Source organism: Salmo salar, chromosome 13, assembly GCF_965601325.2.
Source record: "Salmo salar chromosome 13, fSalSal1, whole genome shotgun sequence".
NCBI classification, from domain to species: domain Eukaryota; kingdom Metazoa; phylum Chordata; class Actinopteri; order Salmoniformes; family Salmonidae; genus Salmo; species Salmo salar.
The window spans coordinates 103,855,611-103,875,000 of NC_138303.1; the positions used below are offsets into that span (position 1 = coordinate 103,855,611).

The 19,390-nt window shown below is 41.9% G+C and overlaps 1 protein-coding gene across 1 annotated transcript in view; it reads left to right on the forward strand.

Moving 5' to 3' along the window:
• The first annotated feature begins 17,510 nt into the window (after window positions 1-17,510).
• Window positions 17,511-19,390, forward strand: part of LOC106568426 (uncharacterized) — a 23,166-nt gene continuing 21,286 nt past the window's right edge. The window contains 3 exon segments of the mRNA XM_082959757.1: window positions 17,511-17,800; window positions 18,465-18,623; window positions 18,995-19,390. The exon segment at window positions 18,995-19,390 is cut by the window's right edge and continues 2,901 nt beyond it. Coding sequence (XP_082815883.1) covers window positions 18,576-18,623; window positions 18,995-19,390 — 444 coding nt within the window. The 5' untranslated portion in view covers window positions 17,511-17,800; window positions 18,465-18,575.

Genomic DNA, 19,390 nt, shown 5'->3' on the forward strand with positions numbered 1-19,390 from the left:
ATGCTTAATTTGCCTTTTATGTGGCTAATACTCTACTTCCAGTGGTATGGAGACAGAACGCAGTACTGAAATCTGTGGCAATGTCCCAGATGTGAAAGTGTCAACACCGAAGGGGGAGGGCTTTTCCACAGTTAAAGGGACTCATAAAATATGCGAATTTAATTTATTTTGGGTAGCAGACATATACAACAAAATGTACAATGTGGACCTAGAGGATGTCACTTGAAAGTATAAATTAAAACGCTTGTTTCCAAAGTGGTCCTCGATGGTAACAACAATAACACATATAATGATTAAAAGACAAGACAAAATTACAAACAACCATAAATACATTCATTTATATTGACATCCTAAAAAGTGGCACTATTCACTGCACTTCTCCCTAACCTTAAAAATCAACCGTATTAATTTCACATTAGAACAATCTATTACAGTTTTTCTCAATTGCTAAAACACTAAAGCCCATTGGCTGAACAAAGTTCTCAGTTGCCTGGACTCATTTAGCTAATTATGCAGTCTGTTGTCAATACCTTAAACCATTTCACATGGTAAAACACAATTTGCAGATCTCACTTAGATTTTTCAGCAAAACTCTGAACACATTCTCATTCTCAAAACACATTCTGCACTCTAATGCACATGTCATCCATACTGGTAAACACAAGTGGCAACAATCAAATCCAAATAGAGAACACATGTCATTGATTGAACACAACCACTCAAAATGGATTTAACCTGTTTCAAATGATGCGACACAACCAATATAAGCCAGTTCAGAGAGCAAACAGGTTGTTGAAGGTGGGAAGGAGAAAGTCTGAGAATGGATAGAAGAAACAATGAGAGGACGAGGACAAGTGTGTATGCGAGGTGGGCGACGAGGAGGAGGGCAAGAAAGAGGCAGAGGAGGACGAAGAGGAAGAGGAAGACAAAGAGTGGAAATATTTGATGAAATTCGAGCAACAGTTATAGACCATGTTCTTGTCCATGACAATGAGGGAAGCAGGACTTTTGAGCCGATTTGACCCAATTTGAGCCGATTTTCTGTGTCCACCATAGTAAGGACATTCAGAGAAGAGAACAGGTACAGTATACTACTGTATTTTTGTAATTGCAAATTTACTGTACTACACTATATGCAGCTGTTTCAGTAGACATTTGTAAAGTTAATCACTGTATGTATTGTACTGCATGAATATGTTTTGTAACTGTACAACTACTTTTTGTAGAATTGCATGGCTGCCACATGCAGGTGGAAGGACAGCAATATTCACTCGGGAGCAAGAAGCCGTTATAGTTGGCATGGTCCTTCAAGATAATGCAATACGACTCAGAGAAATCCAGGAACGAGTGATACAAGACAACACACACTTCCAAGGAATCGACAGTGTGAGCATTTCCACAATTGACCGTGTCCTCCATCGTAACAGGATGCGAATAAAACAAGTATACAGAGTACCTTTTGAGCGCAACTCACCAAGGGTGAAAGAACTGCGAGCTCAGTATGTGCAAGTAAGTGTACATTCAGAAACATTTACTGTAATCCAGATTGTCTACAGTACTAACACATACTATGTGAATGACATTACTCTTCAGTACATACAATGTATGTGAATCAGAAGTGCATATAGTAGGCCTAATTGTACTCTACAGTATAGCACTGTCTCTGTACGACTTACAAAATCCTACATACAGTATATTGTATTTCTACACAGACAATATTTGACTTGGAATCCTTGGACAGACCCCATAAGTTCATCTTTGTCGATGAAGCAGGCTTCAATCTAACAAAGAGGAGAAGGAGAGGCCGAAACATGATTGGACAACGGGCCATTGTTGAAGTCCCTGGTCAACGAGGTGGCAATGTCACAATCTGTGCTGCTATCAGCAACCATGGTGTTCTACATCACCATGTTACACTCGGGCCATATAACACCCAGCACCTTCTAACATTTATTGCCAATCTAAGAGATATTTTATTTGAGCAGCAGGTTCAAGAGCTAAATGAGAATCCCATTCCCACCTATGTGATAGTGTGGGACAATGTCAGTTTCCACCGAGCTGCTCAGGTAAGGGAATGGTTTAACATCAATGGGCAGTTTATGAACTTGTACCTCCCTCCATACTCGCCTTTCCTGAATCCGATTGAGGAGTTTTTCTCCTCTTGGAGATGGAAAGTGTATGATAGACAACCCTACACCAGAGTAAATCTGCTGCAAGCCATGTATTTAGCCTGTGGTGATATAGGTGAGGAATCATGTCAGGGCTGGATACGGCACACAAGAGGCTTCTTCCCCCGTTGCCTCAGGAGGGAAAATATTGCTTGTGATGTCGACGAAGTGCTCTGGCCTGACCCAGCCCAAAGACAAGAACAAGCACATTGATCACATGTTTACTCCTTTGATTTTTGTCCCTTTTAGTATTGTATATTGTAGTACAGTGCATTGTAGGCTGTATACTGTACAATGAACAAATTGTATGGCCCTGAACATTGTGCTTTCCATTTTTTAACAGTACTGACTGCTTAATAGATTTTGACTGGTTGCAGGTTCATATCAACAAAGAACAAGAATTACAGTATCACAGAGACAAAGGACAAGTGTGTGAGATGCAGGGTACAGTACTGTAAAAATAGGGGTACAAGGAGGAGGAAGAACAAAAAACAAAATTGCAAAGCAGAGTAGTAATTTCTGATCAATTTTGAGCTACTATGATAGAACATGTTTTCGTTCATCAAAAGACAATGATGGAAAAATATGAATCTTTTTTTAGATTAAAAATGTACTTCTCCCTGAGAATTGTATGTTTTGAACAATGTGTTTTCTATTTTTCGGTGTATTGTTTTTTCGGTGTATTTACTGACTGCTTGAGAGTGTATATCATTTTGATCACTTTGTTTATGATTTGAGAGCAGTGTTTGATTTTGAACACAGGTAAAACTGTTTTGAGGCGAATGTTTCATTTTGTGAGAGGAGTCAGAGGTTATGTAAATAGTGCTTGAAGATGAGGTTTTGTGTTTAATGTTTTCAGGAAATGGAGCAAGGTTTCAGAAATTGTGTTTTAGCAATTGAGAAAAACTGTAATTGCACATCATGGAGATCCTTCAGATAATACACCTGCCCAGCAGTAGGGGCCACAAGGGGCAGTGGAGTGGTTTCCCTTACTTAGACAACCTGGTCCAAATGAAAACCTTTGCCTGCTTTTTAAAGCTATTTTTACTTTTTCTTTGCTTGATCTCCAAGAGAAGTCTATTCCATAGTCAAATGCCTGTGTGGAAAAATGTGCTCCTAGCAGTACTGTTTACTCTAGAGATTTTACAAGACATAACACTAGCCCTGGTATTGTGACCGTATTGGTTATAGACCATATCGTTGTGTTTTTTCACGATCATTTAAGATGTCAAACATATGATTCAGTTTAAGCTGGTCCACTCTGGACTCCGAAGGCAACAAGCCCATCTCCCGGAACTCCTGTACCCCTATGTGGGTCCTAGGGTGGACATTCAGCATATAACATTATTGTACTCATTAAGCATAGTAGATTGGAAATGTTGTCCTCTGTTACCATGCTCAGCTCAAAAAACTCAAACTGTGTTCCGCAAAATGACAAATGAGCTGTGTACTGGGCAGGTTCATAACTACCTCTGATGTAGCTTGGGGTGACGCCGTGTTGTAATTGACAAATGAGCTGTGTACTGGGCAGGTTCATAACTACCTCTGATGTAGCTTGGGGTGACGCCGTGTTGTAATTGACAAATGAGCTGTGTACTGGGCAGGTTCATAACTACCTCTGATGTAGCTTGGGGTGACGCCGTGTTGTAATTGACAAATGAGCTGTGTACTGGGCAGGTTCATAACTACCTCTGATGTAGCTTGGGGTGACGCCGTGTTGTAATTGCTCCAAATTCAAGCTTCTTCTTTCAGCTGTAGATAACTAATGTTGTTATTTTCCATTTAGTTAGCTGAAAGGTTGTTGTTATGCTACATCATCCTTGCCGCTAGGTGGCGGTAATGTAGCATTACTGAAACATTATCAACAAAATGGTTACGGGTTTGAAAACCGTCAGAGGGTACTAGCATAGATAGAACAATGAGCACATCTTTGGTATTAGTGCACTTTCGTCAAGGTACTATGGACTTTGCTTTGCCACAAATTAACTGGCATATGTTACTAGTGCAGTAAGGTACCTTAATTAAAGTGTACTAGTACCTTCTGCCTGTTCATTTGTGGCAGAGCAAAGTCCAAAGTGTGGCACAGGTTTATTAATCTAGGTTTATTTCAAGCGTATAATATCATAACCTCTAACACAACTTGGTGATGGTATCTTGAAAGTAATCTACCTGCCTTATCTCTAGGTCTAGATGCCTGATAACCAGACCAGATTATTATACAGCCTGAGATGTGGCATGTGGAAAAATTCCATATAAGTTATAGGCCAGGGATTTCACTGAATAGGATATTACAGATTCACAATTGAGAGCATCCTGTCGGGCTGTATCACCGCCTGGTACGGCAACTGCACCGCCCTCAACCTCAAGTCTCTCCAGAGGGTGGTGCGGTCTGCACAACGCATCACCGGGGGGCAAACTACCTGCCCTCCAGAACACCTACAGCACCCGATGTCACAGGAAGGCAAAAACGATAATCGAGGACAACAACCACCCGAGCCAACTGCCTGTTCACCCCGCTATCATCCAGAAGGCGAGGTCAGTACAGGTGCATCAAAGCTGGGAAAGAGAGTCTAAAAAACAGCTTCTATCTCAAGGCCATCAGACTGTTAAACAGCCATCACTAACATTGAGTGGCTGCTGCCAACATACTGACTCAAATCTCTGGCCACTTTAATAAATGGACTTAATAAAGGTATCACTAGTCACCTTAAATAATGCCACTTTAATAATGTTTACATATCCTACATTACTCATCTCATATGTATAAACTGTACTCTATACCATCTACTGCATCTTGCCTATGCCGCACAGCCATCGCTCATCCATATATTTATATGTACATATTCTTATTCATCCCTTTACATTTGTGTGTATTAGGTAGTTGTTGTGAATTTGCTAGACTACTTGTTAGATATTACTGCATTGTCGGAACTAGAAGCACAAGCATTTCGCTACACTCGCATTAACATCTGCTAACCATGTGTATGTGACCAATACAATATGATTTGATTTGACTCAGGATACTAAAACATCCATTCCAGCTCCAAGTTACCTGTAAGTCTACTGATGTAGAATCGCTTTTACATATCACTCACACACACATCCTAGTCCTTGTGTCTTTCCCATGTCCAGACCTCAAGCACTGGCCATGTCAACCCTGAAGAGGAGATGGAGGAACTGAAAAGGAGACTGGCAGAGTTAAACTCAGAGATTACACTGCTGGAGAAAGAGTGAGTACAAATGAAGAATTAGTAGAACAGAGTTGATATTAGATCATGGTCATTCATTCAGATGTCCTTCACTATTACTACTCTACTGAATGGTAGGAAAATATTATACTTCTATCAAAGCTGATTTAGAATGTGGCAGAGTAGTTAGTGTGTGTGTGTGTGTGTGTGTTTTATCTGATAGTGTCCAATATCAGTGATGATATTAACACTTAGTTTTCATACTGTTATCTGTTATTACCAACCATATACTTGGCAGTATAGGTGAAACCATGTGTGAGGGATGAACTGTCTGTATGTCTATAGTGGGATCACAGTTGTTGAGTTGGAGCAACACATTGACCTGCTGCATGAGTACAACAACGTCACAGACATCGGACAGTCACTAGTAGACAGGGTAGGTAAGGCCTACACACGCACACACACACGCCACACACACACACGCACGGACATTCACGGTACACACACAAAACCCCATCTCGCTATCTTTATCTCTCTCACGCACATACACACTAGGTACTAACTACTATGCCGTAATCTTATCAGCTTTGGTCAAAGTATATATAATTTCCATCCAGTAAATTAGCCACAGTCCTTAAAGAGCATGTAAATGAGCCAATGATTAGGTTCTAATTTCAAATCATTCAACTCTATTCTACTATAGTAAGTCCCCAGTGGATCTAATTTCCAATCATTCAACTCTATTCTACTATAGTAAGTCCCCAGTGGATCTAATTTCCAATCATTCAACTCTATGCTACTTTAGTAATTGCCATGTAGATATCATTTTAAGTCATTCAACTCTATTCTACTCTAGTAAGTCCCCAGTGGATCTAATTTCAAATCATTCAACTCTATTCTACTATAGTAAGTCCCCAGTGGATCTAATTTCAAATCATTCAACTCTATGCTACTTTAGTAATTCCCCAGTGGAGTCTTGTCTTATTCAGGGACAAGTATTAGCAAAAATATTGTTGAATGACTGTTGGCATGTGTCTGCTGACACTGAGGAAGTGAGGAAGTGTGTTAAGGTTCACATGGAGTGTGTTCTAATCACAGCAGATCTGTCACATCTATCTTTGTCCCAGGTTTGTTATTAGTTCATATTGAATATTAGAAGTCAACTGTTTTTCCCCAGTTGATGTTACTGGTGAAAGAAAGTCAACCGTTTATTCCTATTAGTTTATACGTATTGCTTCTTAAAGAGTCCACTGTCTTTCTTTCCCAGCTAGCCACTGCACAGTACCCCTCAGACAGAGAGTACAGCAATGTCAAGAGTATGATAATACCATCCTTCTACACCACAGTGTGAAGCAGCAGTGGTGCCGTTTCCCTCTTCACAGAGAGAGCCTTTCAGAGTGTCCTAAGCTATTCTACTCTGCTCTTTGACTGTGGGCTGAATGAGCTGTCTGGGGGTTAGTGGTGGGGTGGCCTGTTGCAGGCAGTCGTAGAGGTCATAGCGGACAGAGTCTACAGCGGATGTCGTTCTGGCCCTGGATCGGTCGGTCAGTCTGGCTGGGAAGACAACTATTCCTCTGTGTGTGTTGCAGACCTGGGTTCAAATACTATTTGAAATCTTTCAAATACTTCTAGCATTTGTATTTTCTTGCCTGGAGTGTCATGTGACAGGGTTTTCGGACTATTCTGTTTGTTCCATTAAGCCATGCAAGCTCAATCAAGCACAGATAAAGTATTTAGAGTGCCTTCAGAATGTATTCATACCCCTTGACTTATTCCACATTTTGTTGTTACAGCCTGAATTCAAAATGTATTAAATCAACAACAAAAAATCTCACCCATCTACACACACAATACCACATGACAAAGTGAAAACATGTATTTTTTTAATTTTACCAAATGTATTGAAAATTAAATACAGAAATATCTAATTTACATACAGTACCAGTCAAAAGTTTGGACACGCCTACTCATTCCAGGGTTCTTCTTTATTTTTACTATTTTCTACATTGGAGAATAAGAGTGAAGACATCAAAACTATGAAATAACACACATGGAATCATGCAGTAACCAAAAAAGTGTTAAACAAATCAAAATATATTTTAGATTCTTCAAAGTTGCCACCCTTTGCCTTGATGACTGCTTTGCACACTCTTGGCATTCTCTCAACCAGCTTCATGAGGTAGTCACCTGGAATGCATTTCAATTAACCTCTTATGGAGGTGTGCCTTGTTAAAAGTCAATTTGTGGTATTTATTTTCTTCTTAATGCGTTTGAACCAATCAGTTGTGTTGTGACATGGTAGGGGGGTATACAGAATATAGCCCTATTTGGTAAAAGACCAAGTCCATATTATGGCAAGAACAGCTCAAATAACCAAAGAGAAATGACAGTCCATCATTACTTTAACACATGGTCAGTCAATATCGAACATTTCAAGAACTTTGAAAGTTTCTTCATGTGCAGTCGCAAAACCATCAAGCGCTATGATGAAACTGGCTCTCATGAGGACCGCCACAGGAAAGGAAGACCCAGAGTAACCTCAGTTGCAGAGGATTCTGCAGTATAAACTCTAAAGTGTTACCAGCCTCAGAAATTGCGCCCCAAATACAGTTGAAGTCGGAAGTTTACATACACTTAGGTTGGAGTCATTAAAACTCGTTTTTCAACCACTCCACAAATTTCTTGTTAACAAACTATAGTTTTGGAAAGTCGGTTAGGACATCTACTTTGTGCATGACACAAGTAATTTTTCCAACAATTGTTTACAGACAGATTATTTCACTTATAATTCACTGTATCACAATTCCAGTGAGTCAGAAGTTTACATACACTAAGTTGACTGTGCCTTTAAACAGCTTGTAAAATTCCAGAAAATGATGTCATGGCTTTAGAAGCTTCTGATAGGCTGATTGACATAATTTGTGTCAATTGGAGGTGAACCTGTGGATGTATTTCAAGGCCTACCTTCAAACTCAGTGCCTCTTTGCTTGACATCATGGGAAAATCAAAATAAATCAGCCAAGACCTCAGAAAAAAAATTGTAGACCTCCACAAGTCTGGTTCATCCTTTGGAGCAATTTTCAAACGCCTGAAGGTATCACGTTCATCTATACAAACAATAGTACGCAAGTATAAACACCATGGGACCACGCAGCCGTCATACTGCTCAGGAAGGAGACTCGTTCTGTCTCCTAGAGATGAACGTACTTTGGTGCGAAAAGTCCAAATCAATCCCAGAACAACAGCAAAGGACCTTGTGAAGATGCTGGAGGAAGCAGGTACAAAGTATCTATATCCACAGTAAAACAAGTCCTATATCGACATAACCTGAAAGGCCGCTCAGCAAGGAAGAAGCCACTGCTCCAAAACCGCCATAAAAAAGCCCGATTACGGTTTGAAACTGCACATAGGGACAAAGATTGTACTTTTTGGAGAAATGTCCTCTGGTCTGATGAAACAAAAATAGAACTGTTTGGCCATAATGACCATCCTTATGTTTGGAGGAAAAAGGGGGAGAATTGCAAGCCAAAGAACACCATCCCAACCATGAAGCACGGGGGTGGCAGCATCATATTGTGGAGGTGCTTTGCTGAGGGAGGGACTGGTTCAATTCACAAAATAGATGGCATCATGAGGTAGGAAAATTATGTGGATATATTGAGCAACATTTCATGACATCAGTCAGGAAGTTAAAGCTTGGTCGCAAATGGGTCTTCCAAATGGGCAATGAACCCAAGCATACTTCCAAAGTTGTGGCAAAATGGATTAAGGACAACAAAGTCAAGGTATTAGAGTGGCCATCACAAAGCCCTGACCTCAATCCCATAGAACATTTTGGGGCAGAACTGAAAAAGGGTGTGTGAGCAAGGAGGCCTACAAACCTGACTCAGTTACACCAGCTCTGTCAGGAGGAATGGGCCAAAATTCACCCAACTTATTGTGGGAAGCTTGTGGAAGGTTACACAAAATGTTTGACCCAAGTTAAACAATTTAAAGGCAATGCTACCAAATACTAATTGAGTGTATGTAAACGTCTGACCCACTGGGAATGTGATGAAAGAAATAAAAGCTGAAATAAATCTTTATCTCTACTATTATTCTGACATTTCACATTCTTAAAATAAAGTGGTGATCATAACTGACCTAAGACAGGGAATTTTTACGAGGATTAAATGTCAGGAATTGTGAAAAACTGAGTTTAAATGTAGTTGGCTAAGGTGTATGTAAACTTCCGACTTCAACTGTAAATGCTTCACAGAGTTCAAGTAACAGACACATCACAACATCAACTGTTCAGAGGAGACTGTGTGAATCAGGCCTTCATGGTCGAATTGCTGCAAAGAAACCACTACTAAAGGACACCAATAAGAAGAAGAGACTTGCTTGAGCCAAGAAACATGAGCAATGGACATTAGACCGGTGGAAATGTGTTCTTTGGTCTGATTTTTGGTTCCAAACGCCGTGTCTTTGTGAGAGGCGGTGTGGGTGAAAGGATGATCTCCGCATGTGTATTTCCCACCGTGAAGCATGGAGGAGATGGTGTTATGGTGTGGGGGTGCTTTGCTGGTGACACTGTCAGTGATTTATTTAGAATTCAAAGCACACTTAACCAGCATGGCTAACACAGCATTCTTCAGCAATACACCATCCCATCTGGTTTGCGCTTAGTGGGACTATCATTTGTTTTTCCAACAGAACAATGACCCAAAACACACCTCCAGGCTGTGTAAGAGCTATTTGACCAATAAGGAGAGTGGTGGAGTGCTGCATCAGATGGCCTGGCCTCCACAATACCCCAACCTCAAACAAATTGAGATGGTTTTGGCTGAGTCGGACCGCAGAGTGAAGGAAAAGCAGCCAACAAATGCTCAGCATATGTGGGAACTCCTTCAAGACTTTTGGAAAAGCATTCCAGGTGAAGCTGGTTGAGAGAATGCCAAGAGTGTGCAACGCTGTCACATAGGCAAAGGGTGGCTATTTGAAGAATCTCAAATATAAAATATATTTTGATTTGCTTAAAACTTTTTTGGTTATTACATGATTACATATGTGTTATTTCATAGTTTTTATGTCTTCACTATTATAAATATCCAATGTAGCAAATAGTAAAAAATTAAGAAAAACCATTCAATGAGTAAGTGGTATGTATATAAAGCAACCGCACCTGCTTTATGTCAGACTGACAGTGTCTGGAGGAAGTGTTTACGCAGGATTAAGAGAATTTAATGGAGGAATCTTGGTTTTAAACTTGCTCTCCTACATCGCACTGATATAAGAGGGTTATGCATTTAATTCCTTTGTGTTTAGGCACGCCTATTTTTAGTATGTAAATATAAAAACCTGCCTCTGAAGTTCCTGTGAAAATTAAGCTCTGCTCTGTTTCCAAATTTAGCGCTAGCAAGATTATGGGTCCAATATAAACATAGGCCTAATACAAAACAAATAATTTTAGTATAAAACAGCTTCATAAAAACATAATGTGAGTATAAAACAGCTTTATAAAAACATAATTTGAGTATAAATGTGTTATTTTCTAATTAAGTTATTCTGGAAGGTTAAAAAATCCAATAAAAAGATAATACTTTTGAAGTATAAGTGTTCCTACATTTGTATTATCAGACGCTTTCATTTTTGTCTGCAAATGATGTCATGGGTGCATGTACAGAGAGAAAATGATATGCCCTCTTGTCTATCTACACACTCTTAGTAAAAAGGTGATATCCAGGACTTAAAAGGATTCTTCGGCTGTCCACATAGGATAACTCTTTAAAGAACCCTTTTGGGTTCCATGTAGAACACTTTTTCCCATAAAGGGTTCTACATGGAACCCAAAAGGGTTCTTCCTAGACCAAAAAGGGTTCTACCTGGAACCAAAAAAGTTGATCCTATGGGGACAGCCGAAGAGCCCTTTAGGAACGCTTTTTTCTAAGAGTGCAGTGTCTTTAGAGGTTGTCTACTTTATTGCTAGTCCACAGCCACATTGGCCGCTATTGTAGGAGAAAGTTGTGAAGGTCACCGAATGAGAATGAGGCGTTTCCCGTAATCTATGTGGAAAACACTGATAACGTTTTGTCATGGGCACTTAGTGACTGTTAGAAGTGCTGCTGCACCTCCCAGATGATTCAATGATCAGTAGGCTAGGCCTACTGGTGTCTTCTCTTGTTATCTGATCTCCTGCATTTCTCAAAGAGAATAGTGTCCTCTGGCCCTGCACTGTCCTGGACAGCTTTTTATACTGTACATTTTGTCATGCTGTAGAAATAGGATATAGCAAGCAACCGCAAGGCACCCTCATTGAATAAGAATTGTATAATACTAGTCAAAAAGGGCTTTCTGTAATGATCAAATGTTACCCTGTGATCATTTTATCAGTCTTTTTAAAGATTCAGTTGTCTGCAGTGACTTACTGTACTGCAATAGAAGGATGCGGTTATGGTGTAAAAAATAATGCCTTTCTGAACTCTGCACCTCGGTCCATATCCGAGCATCCAAACTGTGCCAATGCTGCGTCGTTGCGCTCTAGTGGAGGACTGTGTTTTATTATAGGAGGAATAGGACTGCCGTTTTGCGCAGGTCTGGTACAGTTCCAACGTTCACCAGCGGCTCCTCGAGTGGTGGTGGTATGACTGTATACGCAAATCTCCCCCACCCATACGATTTGGGCTATGTGGGTTTAATGCGCGTCACACAGTCCCGCAGCAGGCCCGTGTCGGTGTCACAACCGGCTGGAATGAGACGTGCACTCACTCGTCGAAAGAAGGGCCGCATTTCGTTGATTGTGAAATTTATGCTGTAGCAAGCTCCACCTCTATGGGAAGCAATTATAAACTGTGGGTAATATGATTGGTCCTAGAGCTAGTCACTCTTCGCTGCTTACACATAATACCGGTGGATACGGAGGACGGCTCAACTAAGAAAATGATAAGGTCATTCGAATTACTGTAGCGAGCGAGTTTATTGCTACAATGAAACTGAAAAAAATTGTACTGGCGATAGGAATGAACGGATGATTTATATAGAGGCAAAGTCGAACCAAGGAGGCAGGCAAATTTGATATAAATACGTGGGAGGGGGGGCAATGCGCTGTTATCGGAGACCCTTGTGTCTGTCAATGTGCAAGTAGACGCCAGAGTGGTGGAAGGTTTTGCTAAACCAATCAAGGTGGAATTGTACGAAACGAGTTCCACGTCCGGTGTAATACGCACATTACTGTGTTTGTGGGGGACGTGAAACAAGGTAGGCCTCATAACACTTGTAATTTCTATATCATTCAATGGTCTGGGTTTCCGGATCCATTATTAGCCTATTTAGTAGCCTAGCCTAGTGAAGTCTGAATATCTCAGGCTTCACCCAACTGTCCTTTATCAACCTTGCCAGTGTATATATGGAAGGAAGCCTGTGTTTGAATGGACCAGGTTTGATTCTGTTGGACCATTTATTTTTCCGTTATGCAGGCCGACCATCATGTTTTATACAGCGATCAGTGCCGGAAAACGGGATGCAGTCAGCAGCGTTGACACAATACATTTAGAGGCTACCGGATAGCCACCGCTCCAATCTAGTGTGCCGTTCGTTGCGCTCCACTTATCATCTTATCATAAATGGACTACGGTTCGATCGAATGGAGATGTAGCGGTTCTGATTAGGTTATATTTGGTAGGCTCGCGCACATGGCGTAGCTGCTGGTGATGGGCTCGAGCTTTTTTTATTTGATGTATTTCCCATCAGCAGTGAGCACGCCTCTCTCTCTCTCCCTCTCTCTCCACTACCGCAGTACTGCTGCTTCTATACCGCTACGGTGCGTTAAACCATATAGTTTATAGATCAGGTTATTAAACGTTCACCTTTTCCCTGATGTTGGATGATGATGATTTATAGCCAAGTAAATAGTCATATTATTTAATCGCAGAAATGTTTCACCATCTATTGAGGGCCATCGCCTAAGCTACATTATAAATGTTTGTATTGCCATGTTGACCAGAGCGTGTAATATCCCTCGTGGCGCAGAGTGGGTCTTGATGATGAGCACTTTGACGCACGCGATCATAACTATCCTGCTCCCCCTTCATAACGGAAATGTATATCTCGTAAGCAAAAATGATATGCTCTTGTTGACACAGGTACCAACTTTTGCTACCGCATGTGTCCTCTGGATCTGTGCTGGCTCTAGTCTCTGTGTCCGACAGTAAATAATCCATTTTAATGTAATCTGTGAGCCCAAGCTTGTGTTGTAAATGGACAGGATGTCCAGACAAGAACCATAATAAACTACATTTCTCTCCGGTGCTGCATACCGACATGACGCTATTGGTCCAAAGCCAATTGTATAATTCTTTGATACCAACATATACCTTGTACCTTTGGCCTAGTTTTTACATCGATTGTGGTGCTGGCCTGGTACCTGGCCAGGAAGACTTCTTTGGTTAGGACAGTCACAAACTGGACCTTGCAGAGACGGACAAGCATAAGGCCTATCCATAATTGCATGTAGTGGTCTAATTCTGAAAGTGATAAATAAATAGGAACACCTTTTAAAGGGGGGGGGGGGGGGGTAAAGAGGGAACCACGGTAGAGATTTAGAACAGAGAAAGTGAGGTCCCTCCACCTGATGGAGAAAACCCTGGATGAACAGAACTAATCTACCACAACTAGATGTGATTCCATCTCAGGAAAGGCTTGGAGGTAGCAAAGGTGGTGTTTTTGGTCACCCTTTGTAGCCCTTTCCTGCAGTCAATGACCAATAGCACCCTCTTTGGCCTCTTGGGTGGAAAGTTTTTAATATTTTTCATAATTACTTTTTTAATGAAAATCCTGTCTTTCTATGTCAAACAGTTTTGTTATATTTCAGTCTTCTGTGATGTCTATATAAAGTGTATTATATTGATGGAAACTCAAAATGGAATACATTTAAACTATATATCTGACATGGTACAATTGTCTTTTTTCTAAGCCCATAACAATGTGTGTGAGGTGTATACTTTTGTTTCAAAATAGATTTAAGACTACCCAGAACCACTCTGTGTGACCCTGATTTAGCCCACTGCAGTAGAAGGTTAAATGAATTACCGTACCTGGTGGTGACACTCATCTAGTGCAAAAGGTCAGACTGTAGGCTGTAGACCTATTGTAAGGGTACATTTTATATATTAGCTAGTAATTCAGTAGGCACTCCTATCCAGAGAGCACTACAAGTGCTTTCAACTAAGGAAGTAGAGAAGACCACACACCACACACCACAGGTTCACTGTGAGTGCAACCTCTGTGCTAGAACAGAAGAGAAAAAAAAGTGAATGTGTTTTGTCATTTATAATTATAGTTTTTCAAGCTTTAGAACAGCTTGTTAACATTTGTTTAGTGGGAGGGAAACAAGGAAGCAAGGTGTCCTTTGCAAAAGCCAAATTGACTAATTCTCTTTCAGAAATGTGGAACCATTGATCGAGACTCTTGTTATTCTCAGTCTAGAAAATGGATGTAACATGATGACATTAACCGTGACTTGTTTTCCTTTCTCTCAAGGATGATGCGCCTGGCTTGCTGCACCGTCCTCCTCTTCCTGCTCCGTCTCTTGGTGGGCCTGCCCTGGTTCCAGGTCCTCCCCTCCATCCTCATCTTCTACCTGGGCTCTGGAGGCTGGAAGTTCCTACTCATTTTCGCCAAAACCATCAGCAGAGATTTACAGTGAGTGGAAGTATAGTGTGTGATGTTGGGTGTATGTCAGTGTGGACCTGTCTACACCTGTCTGCAAGTCAGAAGCATGTTTACAGAAACACGTGCGTCAGTGCTCCTCGGGTTTTAATGGCGTTAAACAACCAATACATTTAGACAACAGATACCTTCACCATGGTTAGGACTATAGGAGTTTAATTGTCTACAACAAGAAAAGCAGCACATTCCTGTAAGACAAGGAGGAATGTGCCACAGAGGAGACAAAAGCTCACGTGTGTTACAGAAGGGAATGTTGAGTTAGTCATGTATGGCGGAATGTTCAAGGACAAACGAGACTAAACGTGGCAGGGAGAGCAGAGACAAAGCAGACAGATGAGAGGGACAGGTGCTGAGGTTTCTCTGTGTTACGAGTTCACAGTCAAAGCTAGCTAGTGTTGTGATCCGTTCACCATGGTGACAGGTACTTCCCCTTGCACCCAAGTAACGCTTCAATGTTCTGATCCGAAAGGTCTGGATTGGTGTCGTAACGCTTCAATGTTCTGAAGTGTCTGGCTCGGGGAAGGGGAATCAGTTGTTACCAAAATACAAGAAAAACCCTTACTTGGAGTGAAGTTTGTGGTGCGTCGACCTGATTATTCAGAGAAGTAATGTCCTATCTCACTTTCAATTAAAAAAAAAATATATATATATATTTCACCTTTATTTAACCAGGTAGGCCAGTTGAGAACAAGTTCTCATTTACAACTGCGACCTGGCCAAGATAAAGCAAAGCAGTGCGACACAGAGTTACACATGGAATAAACAAACATACAGACAATAAAAAATCTATATACAGTGTGTGCAAATGTAGTAAGATTAGGGAGGTAAGGCAATAAATAGGCCGTAGTGGTGAAATGATTACAATTTAGCAATTAAACACTGGAGTGATAGATGTGCAAGTAGTTGCACATTCAAGCAATAATAAATGATAAGGTTTATTCCATTAGGGACTAACGTGTCGGCCACACGGGTTTCATCATGGTCATAGATGAATCACATAATAAATTAATTTATAGGTTGGTTTATTATGTGATTCATCTATGACCATGATGAAACCCGTGTGGCCGACACGTTAGTCCCTAATGGAATAAACCTTATCATGTCTTAGACCGAGTGGCGCAGAGGTCTAAGACACTGCATTTCAATGCAAGAGGTGTCACTACAGTCCCTGGTTTGAATCCAGGCTGTATCACATCCGGCTGTGATTGGGAGTCCCATAGGGCGGCGCACAATTGGCCCAGCGTCATCCAGGTTTGGCCAGTGTTGGCCGTCATTGTAAATAAGAATTTGGTCTTCACTGACTTGCCTAGTTAAATAAAGGTTAAATAAAATATTATTGCAAGTGAGATAGAAAAAGGTATGTTCCTATCTGAATCGGTTGTTAATCGGCAGAACTCGCCAAACCAAGGCGAGTTCTGCTACCCTTGTCTGGGTAGGGGTCCACCATAGTGGCTGGAACCAGGCAGGATAGGACAATGAAAATAAAATATTTGAGCCAGCACAGTGCAGTTTGGATCTGCACGATAGTGTTAAAAGAGTAGTAGTGGTGACTGGCTGTTATTGTGAGACTCATGTGAGGGGCTCTGTTTCCCTTTACCCTACTGTACCGTTTAGTAATAAAACTTAAGAGGAAGTAGTCGCTGGTTGGAGAGACGCCTCGTACCCCTTGAGTGACTCACCCCATAGGAATGGTTTCAGTTAAACCTGCCCGTTCAGAGGGACAACCTCAAACCTCGATGGACCTGTATAGCTTATGAATAGAAAGGGTATAACTTTTATATACAGTAAAATACAAAGAGTACTACTCCCACTCAAATCATACAGAAAAACACTTTCAGGAGGCATGTATAGCTTTGTGAAAATGTCATATATAGCCTATCCTCATGAATAGGATGTTTTTATTGCTTATTTAGACTTTGTCCTGGAGAGCGAAACAAACCTTGGTGTTACAATATTTTACAAGCCGCTGTTGCACTAACTAATGAGTCTTTAAATGGACATTGATGTCTGTTTGCTCAAGAATTGCCACAGTTATAAAATGACCTGCTACAGTTTTATCAGCGTATTTGTTTCTCAATGTAAATTGGAAGCTTTTTCTGGATTTGAACTTTGATCCCAGAAACAAGACATGTATTGCTTCATCATAGATTGCTTAATGTAGTTTATTGCTTCCTCACAGGAAAGCCATGCAAATCAACATCAGGGTTGTGTTCATTAGGGCATTCAAGTCCGGCTAGTTTACCACCATGTCTCTGCATTCAGATTAACGTCATGTTCTCTTTAGGCTCTTAGTTCTCTGAGTTATTGTTTCTCAGCCCTTCTTTAACCTCCCTCTCCGCCACAGTGCGGCAGGCGTCCTCCTCAAGGTGAAGTCAAACGTCAATCGTCACCTGAAGGAACGAAACACCCTCCCTAAGATCTTCGCCGAGACGGTGCGTCGCCATGGGGACAAGACTGCGCTCATTTTCGAGGGCACAGGCGAGAAGTGGTCCTTCCGGCAGCTGGACGAGTACTCCAACCGCGTGGCCAACCTGCTGCTCCAGAGGGGCTTTGTGGAAGGGGATGTGGTTGCTCTCTTCATGGAGAACCGGTCCCAGTATGTGGGCCTCTGGCTGGGCATGGCCAAGATAGGAGTGGAGGCTGCTCTGATCAACTTTAACCTGCGGCTGGAGGCCCTGGTGCACTGCGTCACCATTTCAAACGCTAAGGCTGTGGTGTTCGGCAGCGAGCTGACCGAGGGTGAGGACCAGGGGATGGATGGAGGGAGGATGGGTGATGGATGGAGGGAGTGGTGGGATGGAGGGAGTGACAGTTGGCTGGAGGGAGTGGCTGGAGGGATTGTTTGAGTGACGGGAGGATGGGTGATGGAAGGAGGGAGTGGCGGGAGGGAGTGGCTGAGTGACAGGTGGCTGGAGGGAGTGGCTGGAGGGATTGTTTGAGTGACAGATGGAGGGAGTGGCAGGATGGAGGGAGTGGCGGGATGGAGTGGCTGAGTGACAGGTGGCTGGTGGGATTGTTTGAGTGACGGATGGAGGGAGGTAGTGGATGGAGGGATGGACAGGGGGCTGGAAATCTTTATTTAAGGAAATTGTACATGCTAAAGGCCCATTCCTGGACATTCTGTAGATTTAGCCTAGTGCTGGACTACATTGTAGCCTAGTGCTGGACTACATTTTTTTAGTCTTGGACCAGGCTTAATCTGGGTGTGGGAAACCAGTATAATGGTTTTATTTGATTCTCTGTTTCTGTGACATTAACTTTAAGATCACTTTCCTGTCTTGTCTTGCTCTCTCTCTCTCCCTCTCTCCCTATCGCCCCCTTTCTTTCTCTCTCTCTCTACCTCCCACTCCCTTTCTCTCCCTCGCTCTCTCTCTTCCCCGTCCTCCCTCCCTCTATCCTACAGCGGTGTGTGAGGTCCACAGTTCCATGGGGAAGACAGTACAGATGCTGTGTTCAGGGGACTGGGACCCCAAACGTGTCCCTGCAGGGACAGAGTGCCTGGAGCCTCTACTGGATGCCGCGCCGACCCACCTGCCCATCCGACCAGACCGCTGCTTCACTGGTCAGTCAAACAATCTGTCCAATCATACTGTCACTTTATAAGGAGCCAGACCTGGACTCAGATGGTATTTTTCTTTCCAAAATGTTTTAGTGTTTGATTGAACCTGTTTAAAGTGCAGTGTTTGATTGAACCTGTTTAAAGTGCAGTGTTTGATTGAACCTGTTTAAAGTGCAGTGTTTGATTGAACCTGTTTAAAGTGCAGTGTTTGATTGAACCTGTTTAAAGTGCAGTGTTTGCCATTTCTGGAGTATTCCGTTGCGCTCGGCAGGCAAGATCAATCAAGCCCCTAGTTTTACTGCTTTCTCCACTGTTTTCTATTGTATGTCTGTTATGTGTTTTTATTGATTTCTCCCCATATGTCTGTCTTCCAGATCGTCTTTTCTACATCTACACATCTGGGACCACCGGGATGCCCAAAGCTGCCATCGTGGTGCACAGCAGGTAGGCACTCTGGACCTTCAATGTCTCTTCTCTCTCTCTCTGTGTCTCTCTGTGTCTCTCTGTATCTCTCTGTGTGTATCTCTCTGTGTGTATCTCTATCTCTCTGTGTCTCTCTGTGTCTCTCTGTGTCTCTCTGTGTCTCTCTGTGTCTCTCTGTGTCTCTCTGTGTCTCTCTGTGTCTCTCTGTGTCTCTCTGTGTGTATCTCTATCTCTCTGTCTATCTCTCTCTCTCTCTCTGTGTATCTCTGTCTATCTCTCTCTCTCTCTCTCTCTCTGTGTATCTCTGTCTATCTCTCTCTCTCTGTGTATCTCTGTCTATCTCTCTC